This window comes from Crocuta crocuta, unplaced genomic scaffold (genome assembly GCF_008692635.1).
Source record: "Crocuta crocuta isolate KB4526 unplaced genomic scaffold, BGI_CrCroc_1.0 scaffold59, whole genome shotgun sequence".
NCBI classification, from domain to species: Eukaryota; Metazoa; Chordata; class Mammalia; order Carnivora; family Hyaenidae; genus Crocuta; species Crocuta crocuta.
The window spans coordinates 1291494-1313551 of NW_027551578.1; the positions used below are offsets into that span (position 1 = coordinate 1291494).

Below are 22058 nucleotides of genomic sequence, written 5' to 3' on the forward strand. Positions count from 1 at the left end.
GAGAGATAGAGAGGAGAGGGGGAGACAGAGGAGGAGACGGAGACGGAGGGGCGGAGGAGGAGGGGGAGGGGAGGAGGAGAGGGAGATGGANAGGAGAAGAAGAGGGAGGGGGAGAGGGAGGAGGAGGGGGAGGAGAGGGAGATGGAGGAGGAGAGGGAGATGGAGGGGAGGAGGGAGACAGCGGAGGAGGGAGACAGGGGAGGAGATGGAGGAGGAGAGGGAGACGGAGGGGAGGAGGGAGACGGAGGGGAGGAGGGAGATGAGGGGAGGAGTAGGGAGAGGGGCGGAGGGGAGGAGGTGGCTTGGTAGTGGTGCTGATGAGGCCGCCTGGGGCAGGGACCCAGCACAGGCTGGAGCTGACTTGCAGGTGGGGGCTAAGAGCCTGGGATGGAAGTAGGGTATTCCTGGTAGAAGTCCTGTGAGGGCTCCCGGCCGGCCCAGCTGAATTCATGGGAGGAGAAAATCTGGCCAAATCCACTCCCCCTTTCAGTTCTTCTGCTCTGCTCCTTGTGAATCCTGTTCTGGAAGGTTTGCCTGGGCCTTGCTGAGAGTCACAAGCTGGGTGGACGTCCACGTGGAAACATGCCTGCCCAGCAGTGCCACACTGATGAAAACGGGGGGCTGCTTCCATCCTGGCTGTGAAATACACGCCCCTGTCCAGGCCCCGAGCGCCCTGAGCCCCTGGCCGCCGGTCTTCCCCTGGGATCCCTTCTCTGCGGTCAGGAGCCGGAGAATTGAACCCTGCCACTGCAGGGCCTTCTGAACCCCTCCATGTCCGTGTCGCAGGCAGCTACACCTGCTGAGTGTCACTCCTGTGGGTCACGTGCTGAGTGTCACCCCTGTGGCTGTGCTGCTTGGAGCCAAGGCAGCCTTGGGCTGGTCTCCCTTCCCTCATCTGGAAGGTCACCCTTCCCCTTGAGGAGGGGGCGTTTGCTTCTCTTGCTGCTGGGGGTCCTTGTTCACCACTTTTGTCTCTGATCCTTGTCTCCACACTGCCTTGTTGGTGAAACGTTTTAAGGACGACTTCCGGGTCCTTCCACAAGCAAACCCCCCTGAGTGGAGGGGGTGCTGGGCGGGACTCTACTCCTTTGAGAATTAGATTGAATGGATTGGAGAGAGCACTCCAGGGGACCCTCGCTCGGGTCCCCAGAGTGGCACTTGACCCTATCTCTTAACCGGTATGAGGCTTCTCTGGCCTTTGGCCATGTGCTTGGCCTTCAGGATTAACGCCAGGTGAGGAGGTACCAGGAATGCCCGTCTGGTTGACCTGTCAAGTTGAGGGAGCCTCCCCTGCCTTTCTTCCTTTTTGACCATGTGCCCATTTCTAGGAAATAACAAACCAGACTCGAGGAGCTAACTGGGCCTTTGCCGGTGGAGCACGTCCCTGTCCCTGTCGGTCCCCTGCCCTCACTCTGCCTCCTGCATGTAGGGGGAGACGCCAGGTGTTTTTGCATTCTGTCATGTCCGGTACGAGGGGCCCGGGAAGCATGTCCTTTTATACCTGTTGGTTTTCTTTGCATGTTGGAATGTAGAAGGCAGTGATTCATCCAGAAGGCTGGATTTGGAAATCCCGAAAAGGCCCCGCATAGGGCTGTTCACTCCTGGGTTTACGTGGAAACAGCTTTCCTGGGTTTGGGAGTTAGGAGTCCTGTAGGCCGTGTCTTACGGGAGCTGGCTGTCATGACATGGCGAGCCCCTCGGGACGTCGTGAAGCAGGCCGGTCTCCCTCTGTCCTCCCCGCCCCCAACCCCCAGAGCCTCTCAGGCCCTGAGTGTCCCTGGTCTTGCCACGGCTGGCCCTTTCCCGCCTGGTGACTCTGGGAGGAGGTATGGTCAGCGTGGCCGGGACAGAGGAACCGCCTTTCCAGAGCCCACGTCAGGACACATGTTTCGTCAGGGTCAAGGGCAAAGTGGACTGACACTGCCATCAAAGCATTACTGTGTGTGCTCCAAAATGCCTTCCAGGAACATTCTGACATGGTGCCATAGGACAAGAGCACTGCCAAAAAGCCCGGAAGTGCTCCTGTGGCCCCCGTCTCCTGGGGTTCGCCTGCAGCTTGGGGCCCAGATCGTTCCTGCTGGCCGGTGGTGTGGGATGAGGCTCGCACACGGTAGCTGGTCTCACACCCAAGACAGCCCTGTAACGAGAAGTCCCTTTTACGCTGTGAGACGTTTTACATGTTCTTGCCCGTCGGACATCTGCCTGTCCTGGACACCGCAGTCGTCATCTGCCCCTCCATCAGGAGCGGAAACGAAGATGGGCTCTGCTCCCTTTCATTGCTTCTTTCAGGGAGTATTTCTTCAGCACGTGCTATGTGACAGGTGTGGCTTGGGTGCTTGGGAACAGGGTGATGAATGTAACAGAGCCCCTGTTCTCATGGAAGTTTCGTTCGGGGGGCCAGGGGAGCTAGACAGAAATGGGAGGTAAATGAATGGTGCCATGTGGAGACAGGCGTTAAGTGCCAAGGGAGAAAGAGCAGGGAATCGGGATTAGAACTGCGTGGGGGGGTGGTTACCTTGGCAGTCCCTTAGGCTCCGCGGGGAAGTGAGTTTGAGCAGGTTTGAGCCTACGCTGCGAAGGCGGTGAATCTTTGTGGCTCTGTTGGCCTTGCCTGTAGCCCCTGGTTTCATCCGTGTTCTGTCTTCCCGTCATCTCTCTTTTCACCTGCTAAATACATGAACTAGTTTTCTTTCCCGAAGTTGTTGCCGTTGGTCTGTGACTGGTGGAACCTCCTCTGTGACGTGGAAATCTTGGGACTTCTCGTTCCAGGGCTGTCTTGGGTGATGTGTGTACTCACCCTAGTGACCATGGTACGCGTACTCCCGTGGCCCCCGTCTCCCGCTTCGGACCCGAGTCCGCTCTAGGTGCCTGCGGGTTAATAAGCTCACTGACTCCGTAGAAGGTGCTTCAGGAACAGTCGCGTTGCTGGATTTCTGAGCTCATCTGTGCGAAGTGCTAAGTTGTGGACGGGGTTGGCATCCGCTGTCCATTGTCGAGGACACTGGTAAATGACATTGTGCATTGGGAAGTGTTTTCCACGCGCATGATCATTTAATGAGAAATCCTTGCGGGTCCCTTGCACCTGCTGTGGCACCGGGTTTCCACTGTGATGTCATCTCTGTGGGTTGCTATGGGTGATGGGGGTTGTGGATTCCTGCGGGGAAACCTGTCTGTAGGAAACCAGAGGTCAGAAGCCTGCCCGACACCCAGGCTTTGGAGAGGTTGTTCGTGGCAAAGTGGGTTACACCGAGGCTCCACGGTCTGCAGTGTTTGTGGAAAATAAAACGGACACGTGACTTCATTGCCTACAGCCCTTGCAGGGAGGGGGAACGGTGGGAAATTGCAGATCCTCCCGGTTCTCAGGTGGGATTATCCAGCTGCTTTTCAGGGAAACCGCAGGCATTTGTGAGGAGTCAGTATATACATTAGGGGCTTACCTGCAGTGCCCCCAGCACGTTTCCCGATAAAACAACTAGAGTGGTTACACAGTGGCGAAGGAAAGGTCGTTTTAAAGACCTTCAGACTTTGGAGCAGTTGTGGAGGTTTGTTTATCTCCGCCTCGGGGGCCTTCTCCGTGGAAGGGTGCTGCTCCAGAAGGCAGACGCACTCCGGTGGCAGGGTCAGCCTGTCTTAGCTGAACCGCCAGGACAGCTGGAGGAGCTGATGTAAATTAGAGGGCTGCACTTGGGAGATGCCCGTAAACTAAGTACCCTGTTATCAGGTACTCTCGCGGTGGGGGTGGGGTGCACTGGGCTGTCCTGGATGATGAGCTGGCTGACCCAGTGTGGGATGCCTTCAGCTCTCATTGTCTTGGCGCTACCCGCCTTAAGGGCTCTTCCCACTGACCTAGATTGTGAGTTTTTGCTCTGTAACATTCTCAAGGCTTACCCTCTTTTCACCGCCCTGGACCCCTTTCTGGCCCTTCCCTGTTCCCTCGTGCAGATAAGCCCACCCCCTTGTTTTTCTTGCTGCTCACTTTTTTTAATGCTTATTTATTATTTTTGAGAGAGAGAGAGAGAGCGAGCCCGCACACAAGCGTGAGGGGGAAGGGCAGAGAGAGCGATGGAGACAGAGGATCCAGTGTGGACTCCAAGCTGACACCAGCGAGCCCGATGCGGGGCTCGAACCCACGAACCATAAGATCGTGACCTGAGCTAAGCTCAACCTACTGAGCCACCCAGGCGCCTTTCCTGCTGCTCGCTTTTGATAATCACTGATTTTACCCTTCATCTGGAATATAGCTCTTTTTATCAAGTCTAAGATGCCATTATCCATAAAACCATTATTTTACGTAGCGCTGGGCAAGGAAAAAAAAACACTGTTCATTGAACTGTGACACAATGGTTTCTTTATCAGTTAACATTTTTATTTTCTACTTACTTAAAGAGCTCTTTTAGACTTAATTAGACATTGATTTTTCCATATATCATGCTTGTGCATAGATAAAAAGGAAAATACACATGAAATATACTGGGTAAGGTGATCCTAAAACTTTTTCAGTATCTACTTTTTGACTCAGAGATATTGGTGCCTGTTTTCCTCAAAGTCATCTGCTCCACCAAGACCATTGGTGATGCAGCATTAAAAAAAATCAATGAAAGCTCTAAAAGCTCTTGGTTCTGGGCTCTTAACATAGCGTGGCAGTTATGTAGAGTTAGCCAGATTTTAACTCACTTGGGAATTTTCCCTAATTCCCTAATTCACCATCCATTTCTACCCTACTTGATTTGATTTCTAAGAAATTGCTTCACTGTTGTTTCTGGGGTTTTCTTCCAGGCCACCGATGTGTATCATGTGGGCTTTGCTACTGGTGTGCTGTACGTTTGAGCAGGTGCTGGTGATGACAGGTGCACCATGGTCCTTTCCGGGCCCGCGGCATCATCAGGCCCATTCATTGTGAGATGCATCCCAATTTCATGTTAACCTGTGAAAAACAGTGCATCTTAGAATTGATGAGTTCCAGGGGCGCCTGAGTGGCTCAGTCAGTTGGACAGTTGACTTCGGCTTAGGTCTTGATCTCACGGTCTGTGGGTTTGAGCTCCGCGTCGGGCTCTGTGCTGACAGCTAGCTCAGAGCCTGGAGCCTGCTTCTGATTCTGTGTCTCCCTCTCTCTGCCCCTCCCCTGCTCACGCTGTCTCTCTCTCTCAGAAATTAAAAAAAAAAAGAATCGATGAGTTCCAGTCTTCTTTTTCCCACGTGTGAGATTACTCTCCTTCAGGAGAACTCAGCTCCAGGCCTTCTGTGCCTGATAAAGGAAGATGGCAGCCCTCTTCTATACATGTACATCTGTATCTGTTCACTCCCAATTCCTGGGATCCACGTAAACAGAAGTGCATCTTGGTTTTTATTTTTGAGAGATGAGCAGTGATGAGCATGAACCCTTTCAGAAACACTTCGGAGCATTTTCTGTCTATAAGTTAACCCTGTTGAATGCTGGGATCTGCAGAGGTATGCCGGCTGCTCTGTCTGTCTCCATGGAACTCAGAATCACAGAGAAACACCTAAAAAAAAAAAAAAAAAAAATAAGGGTAAGTTGAAGAGGGACTGGATAGTAGATGAAATCTACTAGCATCGTCATTAATTTTCTTAGTGGCAGTATTGGTCTTGGGGCTGTTTTTTGGAAAATCTTACCTTTCGTAGATACAAACTATTTATGAATGTAATGATACCATGTCTGGAAGGAAAATTGTGGGGGAATAAATCAGGGCTCAAGTGTTACTGAATTTGACTGATGGGTACCTGGAGTTCACCATACTATTTTATTTTTGTATACTGTTAAAAATTTCATTGATGTTTTTAAAAAAGTTTATAGATGTTTGTAGCTGAAATTAGCAAACCAGGTGAAATGAATATTTTTTTTAAATTTAAATTTTGCTTGTTTGTTTGTTTTGGAGAGAGAGAGTGAGAGCAGGGAGAGAGGCCGAGAATCTTAAACAGGCTCCACGTAATGTGGGGCTCCATCCTGCAACCCTGGGATCACAAATCAAGAGTCAGATGCGCAACTGACTGAACCACCCAGGTGCCATGAAAACTAATACTTTTTTTTAAAAGTTTCTTTTATTTATTTTTGAGAGAGAGTGTACCTGAGTGCATGTGCATGTGAATGGGGGAAGGACAGAGAGAGAGGGAGAGAATCTCCAGCAGGCTCTGCACCATCAGCTCAGAGCCTGCCGCAGGGCTTGGGTGAGATCATGACCTGAGCCAAAATCAAGAGTCGGATGCTTAACTGACAGAGCCACCCAGGCGCCCCTGAAAACTAACATTTTTTTAAAAAGCACCTTGAAGGCTTAGTGATAGAGTTGGTGAAGGGTTTCTGCTCCCAGCTTCCAACACGTATGTTTGTAGGGAGGCTGCTACCAAGCAGTGCTTTAACACCCGCTGAGCGCCTTGCAGGTTCAAGCCCATTGTAATAGTGTCTACCTTCAGACAGTGGCAGCTCCCACAGGTTACAGGCTCCGTCCTACAAGACTGCCCTCCGCTTCTGTTGCCAGTCATAAGCCCAGGCTGTTACCTGTGCTTCTGACTCACTGGCTAAAAATCAGAGGTTCCCGAGGCCCCTTTCCCCGGTAACATTAGTTTGCTAGAATGGCTCAAAAACCTCAGGGGACCTGTTTACTGATTAGATTGCTGATTTATTACAAAGGATATCAAAGGATATGAATGAACAGCCAGACTAAGAGATACGTAGGGCAAAGTCCCAAACAAAGAAGCTTCTGTCCTCATGGAGTTTGAGACCTGGCATGGTGGCACACGGATGCGTCCTGGGTCCCCTGGGAGCTCTCCGGACCCCCTCCTTTGGGGTTTTCATGGAGGTTGCATTGCACAGGCATGATTGACCACCTCATTGGCCATGGGCGATTGGTTCAATCTTTTGCTCTCTGCCCCTCCCCAAACTGGGGAGGTGGGACTGGAAGTTCCAGCCCTCTGATCACACAGTTGGATCCTGGCAATCAGCTCCCTCCTCAGGGGGCTCATTAAGAGTCATGAGACACCAGGGGCGCCTGCATGGCTCAGTCGGTTAAGTGTCCAACTTCGGCTCAGGTCATGATCTCACGGTTTGTAGGTTTGAGCCCTGCATCGGGCTCTGTGCTGACAGCTCAGAGCCTGGATTCTGTTTCAGATTCTGTATATCCCTCTCTCTCTGACCCTCCCCTGCTCACGCTGCCTCTCTCTCTCTCAGAATTAGAAAAACATTAAAAAAAAAAAATTCATGAGACACCCATTTTACCTTTGTGGCTCTAAAGGGTGTCCAGGGACTGAGGACAACAGGAAATAACAAGGGTTTGGGGAGTTGTAAGCCAGGAGCTGTGGACGGAAAGCAACTATGGATTTCTCATGAATCAATATCACGGTTAGTAAGGGTGTACATCAGCCTTGTATGTCTTCAGTAATTTAGGAATATCCAGTGGTGATTCTTTTCTAAGGATGCTGCAGAGGCTGCCTATGATCCTAAACTGTCACCTGTATCACCAGGAGCATATTCTTATATTTGGTACCATTTCTTCCATAAGAATTATCTGTGTAAACCCCTGGGAAGTTGCTAATTTGGGTGAATGTTTTGGTGGTAGAGTGTCAGCTTAAGGTGTTCCGTGAGATTGCTTCCTTGCTTCCCAGCCAGCCTCCTCAGTGGCCCAGAGCCCCGGTCGCCCCCTGGAGTTTGACTTGAATGTTGTATTAATGGTGACTATATCCTTCTCATTTGACAGGTGCGAGTAGGCAGAAAACACATCTGTATGTTTAGTCCCGCCAGCTTTTCCACTCCTCCTGGGTGGTCCACTTGCCGTCGTAAACAATCCATTAGGAGCCAGGGATAATTTGGGAAGCCAGGGTGGGAGGCCTTTAATAAATAAATATATATTATTCTGTTCTTCCCCAGCAGGATATCATTGCTAACACCTCATATTTTACATGGATGTGTAAATGAGACGTTTGTGACAAACATAGGATAACACATGTGTGTTTTTTCTTGTAAGGTTTATTTAAGTACACCTGACATGGGCTTGAACTCATTACCCCGCGATCAAGAGTCGAACGCGTTTCCCACTGAGCCAGCCAGGTGTTCCCAAGAATGCCTGTTTTCTGTAAGGTATAATTCCTGGTACTTCAAAATTTATATCAGCCTTGTCACCCGGGCTGCCCGAAGTGCTTAAGAGGCATTGCTCGTTTATCTTTCGTTTCTGCAGGCCCGGAAGAATGTCAGGAACTAGTTTTCTTCCTGCACTCCTGCATGCAGTTTCCAGCGGGCCCCAAGGTTACACACTTGCCCCACAGGTCATGCAGTAGTGGTGTGGGGCCAGAATTGTACTGGTTCACCAGCTACCTGAAATACGGCCTCGGAGAAGGTCAGCTGTGGTTGTCCCGATCTTAAAGCTGCAGCACCTGACTCAAGAGTGTGTCACAAGTGGCAGGTTTCTGACTCGTTAACTCAGACCTGCAACTTCAGACCTGGGAGGTGCTGATTGCTGGGCCAAGTGATGATCTTAACCTTTATCACTGCAAGCAGACAATGTGGGTGAGCTAGCAGTGAGCTGGGGGTGTGTTCTGTGTTCTTAAGGGGCCTGAGCTGCAGCCCGCGGGTGGGCGTCCCAGAAGGAGCCTGGTTCTGGCCCGCCAGGTCTCCTGGACCCGTCCCAGAGGAGATGGGGGCCTCGTGTGGAACATGCCACGTCCTCTGTTGGCACCGCACTGGCCCCAGGCTGGTGTTTCTGATGCTCTAATCAGTCTGGTTTCTCTCGCAAGCATTGGAAAGTGCCGGTGCCCTCTTAGCGCCTGCACTGGAGGTGCCTGAGCGCACAGCTCTCTTCAGTACTCGGAGATTTTATTCAGGTTTCAGCCGAAGGGTAGAGGCTTCTGTGAAGGGCTAGTGTGTGCGTTCAGGGCCTGAGCTGCCTGCAGTGTGGAGTCTCGATGACCCAGGCTCCGTGTGTGACGTGGTGTGACTTCTGACCAGTGGCCACCTAGGAGCTGGGGTCCAGCGGGGAGCTGAGTTTCAGGAGTTGCCGGGGCAACTCAGGAAACCACGTTGGGGCATTTGGAAACTGCCTTGCAGAGCCCTGGGTGACTGTGCAGGGGAGCCCTGGATGGGGTGGCCGGCCCCGGGGTGCGTGGCTGAGGGGATGCATACACAGGAGCCGAGGGCCTGGGTTTGAAGTCTGGCTTCTCCAGGTAGCTGTGTGAACCCAGGCAAATAACTTAACTCCTCTGTTCCTCTGTTTCCTCATTTATGGATCTCATCGGGCTATTCAGTGAAGAAGGCGGCAGAAGGGGGCCTGGTACTTCTGTAATGACACCTGACTGACCCCTGTGGGTGCTGATGGACAAGGCTCATGTTAGAGCGACAGGTGCTGGCTCCCTGAGTTGGGTGGGGCTGTCGTCCGTGGCAGGTGCTCACGAGCCCGGGGCTCCTCTGCCCGCTGGAGCCAGCCGCCCTCTGCTGTGTTTAGGGAGACGAGCCTGCTTTCCCAGAGAGTACCCACAGCTCCATGCCTGGGACCTTCGCCTTGGCAAGGGGGTGAGGGCATAGGGATTCCTGCAGCCATTGCTCCTTCTTCAGTGAGGAAGCTGAACCTGAGAGGCGGTGGGTGAGCTGGGCGGGGCTCCCGGGCAGCCGTTGTGAGCGCCCAGCAGAGGCCAGACCGGAGGCAGGAGGTTCTGGTCAAAGCTGTCTCCTCCAGTGTGAGGTTCCCGGGAGCTCATTTCCCAATTTTACCCTGTAATCTCTCGTCTTTGAAAATTACACCAGGATGTGTTTTTTAACTCTGTGACTGTATAATTAATTTTTTAACTCTAATTGGCAATTGGCTTTTTCAATATCTTGAGCTGTTATTATCTGAATGCAGCGTGTTATTTGAAAACTTTTCCACAAGGTTTTAATTAGTAAACGTTCTTTTGGTTTCATCAGTGCGGTGTCTGGCTTGCTTTTGAAACTGTAGGTGAGTGACAAGTGGAAGACAAATTAATAATCGTGGCAACGTGACAAAGCGCACCCCCCCCCTCCCCCCGGGCTGAGGACTAGTTCTGTCAATTAGCAGGGTGTTTGTGTGGTTTCTCTGATGTGTCTAATTAAGACAACGTACTACAGCTGGATTGCAGATTAATAGATAAACTGCGTGGTGATTTCGAGAAGAACGGTCCTTCCAAAAACCCGGATGTTTGGTTGTGCACACTCAGAGAGCCTGGGTTTGTTCGTTGCCACCACTCCTAACTGGCCTCCGTTTCCTCATCTGTAAACTGGGGGTTGCTGGAAATTCGCGAGATGAGGGTGCTGGTACTGACGCAGGTTAGTGAGGGCCCTACTTCTGTTTTTCCCCGCACGTGTGCTCACTCTCCTTTCCCGAAGCTGCTTCTGGGGCTGACTCCGGGCCCCTCTGATGGCCTAGTTGATGGTGACATTGTGGTCTGAGTCATTGGATTAGGGAGGAAATCAGGTGCAGAGCCCCCTGGTGGTGGAAGCTTCCCCCTTCCGTGGTGGTCCGCCTCGCTTTCTTGGGCCCCGGGGAGGGCCCTGTTTTTGTGGCGCTGAGCGAGGCCAGAAGTGTCACATTTGGGTTCCGTTTTTAAGATACTGTGATTGGTCACAGTGCAGTGTGGTCCCCAGAGGCACCAGAACAAAGCAGACCCAATGGATGAATGGCGCGGGGCCGGAAGTGAGCCGAAGGATGGCAGTTTCGTAGCTGTCTGAAGTCACGTCCTGCCTTCCAGCCCACGGCCATTCAGGCTGGTCGGGTCTCCTCCCAGGGCCTCTGGAGCTGGCCCGCCCTTGGAGATCCACCTGTGTCCCCCTGCCCTGTGTGAGTGAGTCTCTCCTCCTCCCTCCCCCAGCAGGTGGGCGCTGAGCTGGCTGAGTCTGTGCCTGCACTGCTTATGTGTTTCCAGAAGGGAGTGTCGCACCATGAGAACAGTCCTGGCCTGGGAGGTCTGCACACACAGACATGGTGGACGAGGCCTAGAGATCTGGCCCTCACCTGGCGGCCGGTCAGGGAGCCGTCTGCACACACATTTAAGTGTTAATTAGGCAGCTGGGACGGTGGAGCAGGGAAGCCAGGCTAAGAGCTGACCTTTAAAGGTTCTCTGCAGCCCTCCTGGACTTGCAGCATGCAGAAACGTGTCAAGATCAAGAATCCCCGGTTTAAGGCATTGCTCTTTCCTTTACAAAGGCCGTTGGGACTGGTCAGTGGCCGGACAGTTGGGGAGATGCGTTCCAGCATTTAGTTTCTCCCGGGCGGTAACGACGGGGGCAGTACTCTCGGGAATGATTGGGACCAGCGATACCTGGGTGTGGGTGAGCGCTGAAGATCTCTGAGGGTGTGTCTTAGCCCTTCCCCCGGGAGGGGGCCCTACTGCTCCGTCCTGTCCTCTGTCTGACCTGTGGGCGCGCAGAGGGACATGGCACCGTAGACAAAGGAGTGGAACCGGGGCTGTGGGTGGGCCTGGGCCCTTCTCCACCAGCCGCAGACGCTGGGTTGTGTGACCGTGGGGGAGGAGGGGTGTGTCTCCGGGATCCAGATAGTAGGACGCAGCCTTCCATCGTTCCTGGGTCCCCCACCGCGTGCCAGGGTTGACGCGGTTACACCTCTGAGCGGTGTCATAGAAGTTCTGATCGCCTGCACCCGCTAGACTGCCAGCACATGCAGCCTGGCCTGTGCTTAGTTTCTCTGCTTTCTGCCCTTCTCTCTCATAGAGGGCTGCGGTAGCAGCCGTGGTGTGTCTGGCCTGAGGGATGCTTTGGGGAATAAAGCCACCGAGGATCTGCAATCTGCATTCTGGGAGGGGTGCAGGTTGAAGGCCCACCAACCCGGTACTGGATAGCCCCACGTGGAGCTCCAAGGGGGCTCAGATAATCAGCAGACAGGACTGAGGAAGGGATATTTGAGGAAGAACTGATGATTGGAAGGATCCAGCCATGGAGACGTGGTGGAAGACTGTCCAGTCATGGTGAGGATCATGTGCTAAGGTCCTGAGGCCAGCGAGAATTTGGTGCGCTTGGGCAACTAAAAGCAAAAAGAAGGCTTGCTGATAGAAACACGCTGGGCAAAGGCAGCACTGGGTCAGTAAGCATTTAGGAATTTATTCATGTGTGTCATTGGGTTCCCTGAGTGTGGCTCAGCACCCCACGCCCTGTTGGTACTCTGTAAACATTGGTTCAGGGAGATGCAGTTCAGACTGGTGAAGTCACTTTGGTGAGAATGGCTGTGAGCCCAGACTCAGTGGAGGGTCTGCTACTAGGTGAACCACGCGATACTATTATCACATCTGTATATCACACATGCATATCCCATCTAACACATCCTGGCCTCTGCCTCCACTCTCCCCTGAGCTTTCCCCCGTTGGGTGGCCTAGCCTTGAGTGACAAATCATTTGCTCCTTTTTGCACGTCTGTAGCAGCCGTGGTCTGGCAGAAGCTGTTGAGATAGGGAGCCATTCTTATTTCTGGGTGCATGTCTGGCTTTTCCCCAAGTGCAGTGCATCCTAGGGCTTTGTTTTTCCTCCAGAAATGCTGCATTGCTGCTGCAGCCCAGCTGGCCCCAGCTGTATTTGTATGCTATTAAATCATTGCGCCTTAATCAGCGGGGTGCTGCTTCACCTCGCCCGCCTGGGGAGTGCCCGGACACCATGCAGGGACTCCAAGGCAGAGGAGAGACACTGAGCAGTGGAATTATCAGCTGTTTTTAAACCGTCTTAGTTCCTTCCAGCTGTATTTAGCAGAGTTTTTCATTATGAGCCCTCCTTCCGCCAATTCATCATCGTAAAACTGCTCTGCATTTAGACGGTAATCTTGAGGCAGTCATCTGGGTTAAAATAGTCTCTAGGCTGCCCGGCTGTCTAGACAACACCACTAGACTCTGGATTAGGCATCTGATGTTCTTTTATATGTTACGTTCCTGAGTTTTGGGAGCTGCCTCTGATTGGTTATTTTATTTTATTTTTTATTTTTTTCTTTATTAAAAGAATTTTTTTAATGTTTATGATTTTTGAGAGAGAGAGAGAAACAAAGAGCAAGCAGGGGAGGGGAAGAGAGAGGGAAACACAGACTCAGAAGCAGGCTCCAGGCCCTGAACTGTCAGCACAGAGCCCGACGCGGGGCTCGAACCCACAGACCAGGAGAACCTGATCTGAGCTGAAGTCGGCTGTTTAACTGACTGAGCCACCCGGGCACCCCTCTGATCAGTTACATTAAAGCTCTGTGCCTTCAATGACCACTTCTATAAGATACACCGGCATTGACACCCCACTGATCTCTGATGTAGAGGATGGGAGATTCAGGGTGTTAGATGGGATAGAGGTGGACTTATGTTGTGAAATATGGGGGCACCTTCAGGCAGGACTTCTGGAGGCCGTTGGGTGGGTGCGCAGTCTGTTCACACTTTGGTTGGCGTCCCCCGAGGTAATTTGACGCTCCTCGCCAAGGGACCAAGCTCTTCTGCAGCACATGTTGGAATACCTCCAGCAACCTGTGAAGTGTTTGTAGCGAACCTGCCCCGTCGAGATTGGCATGCAGGTGACACGGGAAGTGTGCTGAGCAGCAGGGGAGAATTCTGTCCACTGTTGCAGAATGTGGAGAACCGACAACAGGATTTGACTCCAGGACTTGGCATCCTTAGAAGCCGAGAAAATTCTGCCCTCCGTTATTTGGAGAGTTCGGAGGTAGAGAATAACGAGACCCTGGGGGATGGCGTCTGGAGTCATTCGAGCGAGAATTTAGAGTGGATGGTGGTGATTAGTGATAACAGCACATCGCTCTGCCCTGTGCAGAGAGGTGGTTAGTTCAGCCTTCAGCAATGATCAGGCAACCTCCTGGTGGGTGAATGGGGGTGCAGGTGGCTGGAAAAACGTGTAAGTCAAGGGAAAAGGGAGAACAGGGGAAGCAGCAAGCCTGGAAGTTTCCTGCAGGGAAGTTTCCTGCAGCATGACTGCCTCCCCCTTTGGAGGTTGGAGCTTTTTGTCTTTTACATTGGGGGGGGGATGTTTTTTTTATTTTTATTTTTATTTTTAATTTATTTCTAGGAGAGAGAGAGAGACAGCGTGAGCAGGGGAGGGTCCGAGAGAGAGGGAGTCACAGACTGAAACAGGCTCCAGGCTCTGAGCTGGCAGTCAGCACAGAGCCCTACGCGGGGCTCGAACCCAGAAACCGCGAGATCATGACCTCAGTGAAAGTCAGACGCTTACCCGACTAAGCCACCCAGGCGCCCCATTATTGGCTGGGGAGGAAAACAGCTGTAGAATGAGTTCTTTATGTGCGAAGGGCATTGATCTTTCTTTTCACTCCTTATTCCTCCTCTTTAGTTTCACCTCCAACACAGGACCTAACTTTTACAGAACAAGGGTTTATTTGCAGACTGAATCTCTTGGGTTGGATCTCTTGGTGTGGTTAATGACCTCCTATTGATAGAATGCATTTAGGGTATAGCACCTTCTCCCCGGCTGTGTGTTTACCACCCTGCTGGTGCTTTTGGGGAACACTGAGAATGTGGGTGGAGAGGTGGCATGAGTGGCTTTGTGCTTTGGAGCCATTGCCTGGGTCCAGTCTCTCCTTTCTAAGTCTGCCACCTCCTCTGTAAGATGGAAATAACAGAACCTCCTTTGTTACAAGGATGAAATGAGATGTCATCTGTCATGCACCTAGTACAGCCCTGTGCCCAAGCACGTAGGTAGAAAGTGCTCAGTGTGTGTGTGTGTGTGTGTGTGTGTCCCTTAACTCAGCTGGGAAGTCATTTTCTGTCTGCAGCTACAGACATACGTATGTGTGCACGCACATGCACACATACAGGCAGGCACTCCTACATCTTTGCTTCTTCCTGGCGGAAAAGGCATATATATCATTTCAGTAGAAATGCGAAGTTACTTTGTGGAGGTCACCATGCTTTTCTTCCACCACAGGGAGAAACGTACTTCAGCAGGGAAGGTGCCTGCGGCGGTGGGAATGAAGATCTTGGTTCCAGCTGGCTTCTGCACCCTTCTCTCTTGGGACGGGCACCATGCCAGCATCTGGCACAGCCCCTTCAAAGTCTGTGCACACTGTCCCCAGACAGAAGGGGGCACGGCCTGTAGGGCTTGCATAGTTTCCATATTTTATGAGCTGCCGCATCTGATGACTGGTGGTAATTAGTGAATTTCACAAATGCAATATACACAGAGCGAAGGAATTTGCCCATGGTTTGCACTTGATTTGCTGCATTGAAATGAAACGTCAAGGACTGCTGTCGCCTTGGACTTTGTCTGCTGTCATCTTCTCCCTTCTCCCCACTTCATTCTCCCCCGTGTCTTAATTGGTTTTCCTGGAAGTTACAACTTTCACCCCTGCCCACCCCTGACAGTATTGTCCAGTGTTCCTCAGTTTGACCACACAGTAAGAACACCTGGGGAGATTTAAAAGCACAGGTGCCTAGAACCTACCCCAGCCCAGTAAAATTGGAATGTTGAGCCGTTAGGCTGAAGCACGTTTTAGAAAAAGCTCCTTGCACATAATTCTCATGAAGTCGGGTTTGGAAACTATTGGTCAGGGAAGCATTATTGAGAGTTTCCATCTTTTGGCTGTAACTGCTAAACATCGTGGAGTCCTTGCATGTAGGTTTGATCCATTTTGTGGGCTTTTGAGTTCGAGTTGGGTCTTCTCTTTGGGTGCTAGCTTTTATATTCAAAGTTGAATATGGATGAGCATATAATGGATTGCCCATTGGATTACTGAATGAGGCTCTTAGTCATAGTAGTTATTCTGGACTCTCCAGGCAGCTCGCTGTTTGCAATAAAAGTAATAATCAAAAGACATCAAAATGACAGTTGAGAGCTTAAAGAAAATAGGACTTTTCTTATAGGCTCTGGACTGAATGGATATAGGGAGTAGGGTATTCAGTAGTTGAGCAGTCCATGGATTTTATTTCTCTGTATTTTTTAAATCGGGGGGGGTTTGATGTTTTTTGAGGATGGAGGTTTGACCCCATAATTTTGAGTATGTAGACCACGTAGACCACGTGGTTCTACATATCCAGAAAAAATAATTCCAGACAACCTATTCTAGATTGTGTGCCAGCTGATTGGGAGTGTTGGGAAGTTTTTCATGACATTTGTCATCAGACTGCCTGCAAGCCACTGTCTTCTGGGTGGGAATAAACAAAGCTGTCTCTCCCAGTCTGACCTGGAGTGGCTCTGCTCAGCAGCCTGACTGCTTTCCCTCCACGGCCTTGACTTTGCCCATTTGAATTGAAGGTACAGGAACTTCTAGTAGCACTTCTGTCCTTTTTCAACTCTTAGGATGGATCACATATGTCCGTTGTGAAGCAGAGTGGGGAGGAAAGGGCTGGAGGTCCTGTGCTTTCGAGATTTGTGAAATCCTCGGGCTTGGCTGATTTCTCTGTTGAAGGATAAACTGATGAGAATATAGGAATGCCACAAGTAGCCTTATTCATGGGGAGGTTGAAGTTCTACATCTCTTTTCTGTATTTTGCACAGGTGTGTGTGTGTGTGTGTAATGTGTTTGTAGAAGCAGTTGACGCTTACATGATCATTTTCTTTAGAACACCTGATGAACTTTCCAGTGTGTCTATCACATGTGGTCAAGCATGTAGTTCAAATAAGGGAAGCCACTAACTGTTTGAGACAGAGCTTTGAGAGAGTGAATTGCCACGGGTTCAGGGTCTCACAGATTTGGAAACTCGATTTTATTAGCTCACCTAGGAAGTTATCAATCAAAACTTGGGGTTTCCATGAATCATAGTTGTATAATGTTGGTAAATAAGAGCGATGATTCATTAATTCATGACGAGAACCATGCCTTTGTGAGAAGGCTCCAGGGCAGCTCGTATACTCAGGAAACCACAACATAGTGGGGTGAGCAGCTATGTTTTCTGCAGGCTTATTTCCCTCTGTCTGTGAAGCCTGATGAATTGGACTTCACGATTCTGGGGATATTTCTGTGTATAGAATCAATACTCTCTCCCCAGGGTGGCCATGGAGACTCATTTCTCACAAAAACCCAGTGTGCAGTTTATTAAACTATTGTCTCAGCCCCAAATCCTTCCAGACTCTGCTCTGTGATGCCTGAGCTAGGACTCTGCACATCAGCCCATTTCAGGGCTGCCAGCGGCTCCCTCGGGAAGTCCTGTGGGAGTTGGGGGAGGGGCAGTGAGAGGAGCCTTGGAGAGGGGACTTGGTCCTTCCCCTCCACTTCCTCTTCCCATGAGCGGCCCTCGGAGACACTTGACCACGTGCAACGGCTGAATCTAGTTTCCCCAGTGCCAGAGACACCACCATCGTGGTCCCCACCCGTCTTCGCATCCCCTCCTCAGTGGTCCGGGTACCACGGGTCCCCTTCCCTGAGTTTGTAAGGTTCAGTCCTTGCCTCCCCTTTATTCCCTCAATCCTAGGGACAGTGGCTGCCGCTGTGGTTGCTTCCTCCCTGATACCTTAGGATTTTCTTCCTTTCGGTTACCTGGTTAATGACTTTACACGCAGTAAAGCCCCTCTGTTCAAAAAGCTTGTGTGGTACCTGGATTCCACTTGGCTCCTAACTGATGCATCTAACTTTGTTCTCAACGCTCTTCAGTATTCAGCTGGCAGAACCATTTCCTGAGACATGTGGTACTTAATTAGATTACGGTTTATGGTATGTTCCTCAGATTTTGTGCTCAAGTCATCCTGATGAGGTTTTGTTTTCGATTCCTCTATGAGATCTGAGGCGTACTCTCTTCTCATCAGCTACACTTCTAAATCATCAGCTAGAGTGAGCTATTTCCTGGAAAGATCGCCCCAGATGGCTAATGCCATTCATTCTCTTGGTTCTCTTTGGCTTTATTTTTGGAGGGTGACATTTTCCAACCTTATCTCCAAATTCCACGTCCCTTATGCAACAACGCTGAAATTTTCCTTCAACTTCTAGGCGATGGCTGTTGTGTATTTGAGCTATACGCACTTGTAAAAAGGATTTGAGGCAGCTCATAGGAAAAAGCATATATATTATGTGTAAACACAGACTCATCAAAACGACAGTTTAACAATCGGCCAAATAATTTGCAGGGGCGGGGAGGTTGTGGCATGGGGTGGGGAGAAAAAGGGGAAGAAAATAGAAGTGCTCAGAGGAAAGGAGAATGAACACTGAGCCTCTCCCTTGGGCCAGATCCTGGTTAGGTTTTGCCCATCTGTGTTGAGCTTAACCCCCAACATAATCCTACCTGGCGGGTGTTATTAGCCCCATTTAGAGAGCAGGAGACTGAGACCCAACGAGTTGAGCAAACAGGACTTCAGGGCCCGTGCACTTTTTTTTTTTTTTTAAGCACACCTACTGACACTAAACCAGGGAGGCTCCTTTAGTTGGACACCAGAGTGTATCTCGGTTGCCAGAGGAAGCATGCTGGGTTACATGGTCCTCATTTTCTTTCTTTCTTTTTTTTTTTTTAATATTTTTATTTATTTCTAGGGGAGAGAGAGAGAGACAGCGTGAGCAGGGGAGGGTCAGAGAGAGAGGGAGCCACAGACTCCGAAACAGGCTCCAGGCTCTGAGCTGGCAGTCAGCACAGAGCCCGACACGGGGCTCGAACCCACAAACTGCGAGATCATGACCTAAGCGAAAGTCGAACGCTTAACCGACTAAGCCACCCAGGAGCCCCAGATGGTCCTCATTTTCTAATAGAACTAAGGGCTTCCGTGTGAGAGACTACCATGTTCATAGCCTTTACACTTGGTAAGAATCTGCTGGACTTGAAAGGTCACCGAATATCAAAATGGATAGTGCTAGCTGGGGAAAATAATATCAGAAATCAAATGCGGGGATGTACATGGAGCCGTTTATTTAGGTCAGTCCCCAAAGCTGAACCAAGGGCATGGAGCTCGTTGTTGGGCAAAGGCATTCTCTGAGAGAGCCCACCTTTTACAGCTCTGACCTGGTCAAGGGTGAGATCTGGGGGTCCACTGGCCATGTGCCTCATCCTGTATATCACTTCTCTCCTGAGATGCAGCATGACGTGGGTGCCAAGGGGGCCGTCTTTTGATAAATGGGCTTGAGCCCACCCTGTACCATTTATTGGCCATGTAAACTTGGGCGAGATGCTCCGTCTGTCTGAGCCTTAGTTTTGTCACTTAGTAGACCGGGGGTAATAATTGTTATTTCTGACGTCCGAAACATCTGATGTTAAAAGGCGTATATGTAGTAGAACTAAAAACTTATCAAACGAGAAATAGAGCCAAACAATTCAGGGGAAGGAAATAAAGAGCCTGGTAGGTGGGGACTAACCAGTCACTGTCGGACAATTGTGAATCATCCCCACAGGTGTGCAGGGGGCTGGCAACCTCCCCATGTGGATGACCATCCCCACAGGTGTGCGGGGGGCTGGCGACCTCCCCATGTGGATGACCATCACCACAGGTGTGCAGGGGGCTGGTGACCATCCCCATGTGGTGTGCATGTAACTGCTGTTGGCATGTCAAGGATGAGACTGATTTGGATAAAGCTGTCTGTACAGGGCTTGAGTCACACACAGCTCCTGGTCACTGGGTGTTCGCTGTGATTACAAACTGGCCCCTCTGCTCAGGGTGTTCTGGGTCCTACATCGTTCCCCTCTGTCTCTGAGTGAGTAGAGAGAGAGAGAGAAAGCAATCGGAGCACGCTGGGGACCCAGGCCCTCCTTCACCCCTCCAGCCCGTAGAGAGCTGGTGCAGAACGTGGCAGTGGTCAGTGGGCCCATGGGGCCATGACTGTCCCTTCTGTGGCTCAGATGGACTTTGGTGTGGCCCCTCCAGCAGGAAATAAAAATACCGTAACCCCAAGAATGGACTGTGCGCCAAGCACTCTTCTCTCTCGTCCTTGTCAAATGCATACAAGGCGTTTTTATCATCCCCATGTTGTGGATAGACTGCCAGGCAGAGAGGGGTTAAACGAGTTGCCTTGGGTGACCCACAGGAAGTGGTGAGGTTGGAGCTGACATTGGGCCGGGCCTGCTCTTAACCGGCACACTCCATTGCCGTCCCTGTGCAATGGGTGCCAGTGCGCTTCCCACACCAGCACCTAACGGCTCTGGCTTCCGAGGAGATGGTGACTTGGGTGTCGTGAGAGAGGGCCTCCGGCGATGTCCTGGCAGATTCTCCTCCCTGGTTCTACTCTGCCCCCTCCCCCCCCTTCTCCGTCAAGCGCCGGCTTCACCCGTCTGGAATCCAGGCCAGCCTGGTGGCTTCTTAGACCAGTGGGTTGCCGAAGCGGTGACACTGTAGGCCCAGCTGTCAGAGGCCTGGCCGCCTCCGCCTCTTCCCCTCCCGGAGCTCGGCTCCCCGCTGCTTTGCTGGAGAAGGAAGCCCCGGGAGCTGTCAGGGGGACAGGAGACTCTGTAGGGGAGGCGGCGGCATGCAGGCCTCACCCCAGTGACACCGGTGGGCTACGAGAACCGCCCAGACGACCCAGGGTGCTCCGAGGTGCAATCAATTGTTGTCTGAGCTGCTGCAGGAAGGTACCTGGAGCCCCCCATGCTGGGGAGTGGGCCGCCCTGCGCCCCAAATTTGCCATCACAATTTCTCTCCCTGAGTCAGACCAGCTTCAGTTGGGTTTGCCTTTGGTGTTAGGAAGACCCGCAAACCAGCCTGCATTTGCAGCTCTTGTCATTCTAAGTACCTGCCTCCTGTTGATGTAGCTTGAGCCACGATAGAAGATTTCCCCCTCTCCTCCTGGATTTTAGTTACTGCAACTGAGCATATTAAATATATACTTTATCTGTGGCAATTATGACGAAAGAATTCCTTATCAATGGGGCTTAGTCAGTTGCTTAAGTGATTTAAATGGGATAGTTGTTAATATGCATATCTTGTCGGAGGGAATCATGAGGGGCAGGGGATGAGGGGAAAATGCTGGTTGCTTATCACTGAGGGGGCCGCTCAGGGTCCCGCCCTCCCACCTCCCCTCCAGGACCTCTCAAATGTTTCTGCGTTTGACCCTCATCTTATTTGAGACTTTTTTTTTTTTAATCCAATAGGCAAAAAAGTCTTTCTTAATCCATAATTAATTCTGTTTTCTAGCCTCTTGCTTGTAATCCTTAGCAGCCCGCGGCAGGTGGGGGGAGGGATTCCAGGTTGGGAACTGCTGTCCGTGGCGAATCTCCCTAATAGTCCTTCATTTCTTTCTTCTCGAGGACAGAATCCATTTGGTCTGAGTTCTGTATAAGCATAGAATCAGTGGGACCTGAAACCTGGAAGGCACACTTCTTCCTCGGGTTTAATTCTCTCTGAGGTCCTCCAGCTCAGGCTCCCATTCAGCGAAGACTTCCCTTCAGCAACAGATGGTAAAAAGATTCTGCGGAATGAGTAATTCCTTCATTTCTGTCTGAATGGTTTGTTTAGAAGCAAACAGAATGATTTCCTCCTCCTATTAAATTTGTTGGGAGAATGTCAGGATCATACCGAGTTACTGTCCAAACCCATGTCTGGGAAGAGGGAAGGGAGAGTGAGAGATAGGGCTTGTCGGAGATTGCACAGCTCAGACCCGGGACCACGGGGGCCCTCAGGAACATTCCCTGCCAGACTCCGAATTTAATGAACGCTTCATCCAGATTGCTAAAACACCAGGTACTTTGCTCAGGAGACACAATTTTTATCCTATAGAGATTACCGTTCTTCAGTAAACCAAGTATATTTCTTTTCCCATAGTTTTTAAGTGTACATTTCAGCGACATTAAGTACATGCACATTGTCATGCATCGCTACCACCATCCACCTCCAGAACTCTGTTGTCTTGTAAAAGGGAAACTCTGTCCCCATGAAGCACTGACTCCCAGTCTCCCGCCCCCTTACCAGCCCCTGGCCACCGCCTTTCTGCTTTGTGTCTCTAGGGGTTTGACTCCTCTAGGTACCCCACGTGAGGGGATTGGGTAGTGTTTGTCCATTTGTGGTTGGTGTATTTCACTTAGTGTAGTGTCTTCAAGGTCCACACATATCGCAGCAGGGGCCAGAATTCCCTTCCGCTCTAAGGCTGAATACTGTCGTGTGGATATAGACCACATTTCATGTTCATATGTCAGTGGACACTTGGGTGGTTTTCTTTTGCCTTTTGGCTACTGTAAATAATATTCCTTACGTTTTAACCTTAG

General features: G+C 51.0%; 1 protein-coding gene across 1 annotated transcript in view; it reads left to right on the top strand.

The window, feature by feature from the left end:
• The first annotated feature begins 10255 nt into the window (after positions 1–10255).
• The window catches only part of GALNT2 (polypeptide N-acetylgalactosaminyltransferase 2), a 189986-nt gene continuing 178183 nt past the window's right edge, over positions 10256–22058 (top strand). Inside the window, exon 1 of the mRNA XM_077751686.1 lies at positions 10256–10279. Within this exon, the coding sequence (XP_077607812.1) occupies positions 10256–10279 (24 nt within the window). The remainder of the gene's footprint in view (positions 10280–22058) is intronic.